At 49.8% G+C, this 4,127-nt stretch overlaps 1 protein-coding gene across 1 annotated transcript; it reads right to left on the reverse strand.

Annotated features, from left to right (window-relative positions):
- Positions 1 to 533: 533 nt before the first annotated feature.
- Positions 534 to 2,297, reverse strand: LOC130292034 (zonadhesin-like). The gene has a single exon (XM_056541466.1). It carries the CDS (start codon positions 2,295 to 2,297, stop codon positions 534 to 536), a length of 1,764 nt encoding a protein of 587 aa, XP_056397441.1.
- Between the last annotated feature and the right edge of the window lie 1,830 nt (positions 2,298 to 4,127).

Raw genomic sequence — 4,127 nt, forward strand, 5'->3', positions numbered from 1 at the left:
GAGGAAGAGGAGAAGAAGGAGAAGAAAGAGGAGGAGAAGATGGAGGAGGAGGAGAAGAAGAAGAAGAAGGAAGAGGCGGAGACAAATGAGGAGGAGGAAGAGGAGATAGAGTAAATGGAGGAGGAGGAGAAGGAGAAGGAAGAGGAGGAGACAAAGGAGGAGGAAGAGGAGAAAGAGTAGATGGAGGAGGAGGAGGAGAAGAAGAAGAATGAAGAGGAGGAGACGAAGGAGGAGGTCATGGAGGAGCTTCTACCTCACCATTCAAACACAGAACAAGGAGAGAAAGATGTATAAAAGGATTTCCATCACATTACACATTTATATACAGTATATCATTTTATAATTTTGAAGCTTTTATTGTTTATTATACTGTAAATTTCTTAGGTGATAATCACGTTTTGGATCTCATCCATAAGATCAATAAAAATGGCTGAAGCAAATCCGGATCCTGAGAAAAATTTTAGAACTAAAGAATTCAGAAGAATTATCTAAGCAACGGAACTAAAGACAATTAATATATTCTCCTCCGTGTATTATACAGACAAAGAACCATCTGGAGGTGGAATATGAGGTGGGCACACGTGGTGGGATATGAGGTGATCACACAAGGTGGGAAATAAGGTGGGCAAACAAGGTGGGACATGAGGTGGGCACACGTGGTGAGATATGAGGTGGGCACACGAGGAGGGATATGAAGTGGAATATAAGGTGGGCACACATGGTGGGATATGAGGTGGGCACACAAGGTGGGATATAAGGTGGGCACATGTGGTGGGATCTGAGGTGGGCACATGAGGTGGGATATGAGGTGGGCACACAAGGTGGGATATAAGGTGGGCACATGTGGTGGGATCTGAGGTGGGCACATGAGGTGGGATATGAAAAGGGCACACGTGTTGGGATATAAGGAGAGCACACAAGGTGGGATATGAGGTGGGCATATGGGGTTTAATATGAGGTGGGCACATGAGGTGGGCACACGTGGTGGGATATGAGGTGGGCACACGAGGTAGGATATAAGGAGGGCAAACAAGGTGGGATATAAGGTGAGCAAACAAGGTGGGATATGAAGTGGACACACAAGGTGGCATATAAGGTGGGCACACATGGTGGGATATGAGGTGGGCACACAAGGTGGGATATGAGGTGGGCACACAAGGTGGGATATGAGGTGAGCACACAAGGTGGGATGTAATGTAGGCACACGAGGTGGGATATAAGGTGGGCACATGAGGTGGGATATAAGGTGGGCACACGTGGTGGGATCTGAGGTGGGCACAGGAGGTGGAATATGAAAAGGGCACACGTGTTGGGATATAAGGTGGGCACACAAGTTGGGATATGAGTTGGGCATATGAAGTTGGATATGAGATGGGCACACATGGTTGGATATGAGGTGGGCACACGAAGTGGGATATGAGTTGGGCACACGAGGTGGGATATGAGGTGGGCACACAAGGTGTGATATGAGGTGGGCACACAAGGTGGGATATGAGGTGGGCCCACATGGTGGGATATGAGGTGGGCACACGATGTAGGATATAAGGTGGGCAAACAAGGTGGGATATAAAGTGGGCACACGTGGTGGGATATAAGGTGGGCACACAAGGTGGGTTATGAGGTGGGCAAACGTGGTGGGATATGAAGTGGGCACACAAGGTGGCATATGAAGTGCGCACATGAGGTGGAATATAAGGTGGGCACACAAGGTTGGATATTAGGTGGGCACACAAGGTGAGATATAAGGTGGGCACATTTGGTGGGATTTGAGGTGGGCACATGAGGTGGGATATGAAAAGGGCACACGTGTTGGGATATAAGGTGGGCACATAAGGTGGGCATATGAAGTGGGCATATGAGGTTGGATATGAGATGGGCACACATGGTTGGATATGAGGTGGGCACACGAGGTGGTATATGAGTTGGGCACATGAAGTGGGATATGAGGTGGCCACATGAGGTGTGATATGAGGTGGGCACACGTGGTGGGATATGAGGTGGGCACACAAGGTGTGATATGAGGTGGGCACACGTGGTGGGATATGAGGTGGGCAAACGAGGTAGGATATAATATGGGTAAACAAGGTGGGATATAAAGTGGGCACACGTGGTGGGATATAAGGTGGGCACACGAGGTGGGCAAACATTGTGGGATATGAGGTGGGCACACAAGGTGGCATTTGAAGTGGGCACACGTGGTGGGATATGAGGTAGGCACACAAGGTGGGAAATGAGGTGGGCACACGTGGTGGGATATGAGGTGTGCGCACGTGGTGGGATATTAGGTCGGCGCACATGGTGGGATATGAGGTGGACGCAGGTGGTTGGATATGAGATGGACGCAGGTGGTTGGATATGAGATGGACGCACGTGGTTGGATATGAGATGGGCGCACGTGGTTGGATATGAGGTGGGTACACATGGTGGGATATGAGGTGAGCGCACGTGGTGGGATATTAGGTGGGCACACGTGGTGGGATATGAGGTGGGCACACGTGGTGGGATATGAGGTGGGCGCACGTGGTGTGATATGAGGTGGGTGCACGTAGTGGGATATTAGGTGGGCACACGTGGTGGGATATGAGGTGGGCACACGTGGTGGGATATTAGGTGGGCACACGTGGTGGGATATTAGGTGGGTGCACGTGGTGGGATATGAGGTGGGAACACGTGGTGGGATATTAGGTGGGCACACGTGGTGGGATATGAGGTGGGTGCACGTGGTAGGATATGAGGTGGGCACAGGTGGTTGGATATGAGGTGGGCGCACGTGGTGGGATATTAGGTGGGCACACGTGGTGGGATATTAGGTGGGCACACGTGGTGGGATATGAGGTGGGTGCACGTGGTGGGATATTAGGTGGGCACACATGGTGGGATATGAGGTGGGCACGCGTGGTGGGATATTAGGTGGGCACACGTGGTGGGATATTAGGTGGGTGCACGTGGTGGGATATGAGGTGGGTGCACGTGGTGGGATATTAGGTGGGCACACGTGGTGGGATATGAGGTGGGTGCACGTGGTGGGATATTAGGTGGGCACACGTGGTGGGATATGAGGTGGGTGCAGGTGGTGGGATATTAGGTGGGCACACGTGGTGGGATATGAGGTGGGCACACGTGGTTGGATATGAGGTGGGCACACGTGGTGGGATATGAGGTGGGCACACGTGGTTGGATATGAGGTGGGCACACGTGGTGGGATATGAGGTGGGTGCACGTGGTGGGATATTAGGTGGGCACACGTGGTGGGATATGAGGTGGGCACACGTGGTTGGATATGAGGTGGGCACACGTGGTGGGATATGAGGTGGGTGCACGTGGTGGGATATTAGGTGGGCACACGTGGTGGGATATGAGGTGGGCACACGTGGTTGGATATGAGGTGGGCACACGTGGTGGGATATGAGGTGGGTGCACGTGGTGGGATATTAGGTGGGCACACGTGGTGGGATATGAGGTGGGCACATGTGGTTGGATATGAGGTGGGCACACGTGGTGGGATATGAGATGGGCGCACGGCTGTCACATTTGTCGGTCACTATAGACCTTTTCTATGGTTTGTTGTGAACGGGACTCGACTTATTATACAACATTTATGTGTTTTAGACATTTTGTGCCTTGTTCATTAAGGGGGTGTGGCTCAGCATGTAAGGGGCGTGGCCTGAACTTGTTTAACTCTACTTTTGCGTGAGATAAACCAAGTAATAGATGGTAATACAAGTGATGGCAGAATAAGAGGCATAAACAGCTGAGAATCTGCAGGATCAGAGATCTGAGAATATTTTGACACGATAAAATTTACCCTAACCCCGCCCACCCTTACTATCAGGGGCGGAGACTAAATAGAAAATAAATAACAATGTTATTAACCCCTTCAAAAGCAGAAAGTTTTTAGTATTTCTGAGAAAGTTTCCCCTTTGTTGTTTCTTCTTAATTTTTTCGGATATAATTGTAACATTTATCTATTTGTTCTATAGAGATATTGATGACTTTTTATACCGGAGACGACGGATTGTGAACCAATCACACGGCTCAGTCCACACACACGTTCTTAAGGCGAGTTTCCTTTATATATTTTTTTTATTGTTTACACTTTATTACTAGAGATGAGCGAATCAAAGATG

The sequence above is a fragment of the Hyla sarda genome, chromosome 9, assembly GCF_029499605.1.
Source record: "Hyla sarda isolate aHylSar1 chromosome 9, aHylSar1.hap1, whole genome shotgun sequence".
NCBI classification, from domain to species: domain Eukaryota; kingdom Metazoa; phylum Chordata; class Amphibia; order Anura; family Hylidae; genus Hyla; species Hyla sarda.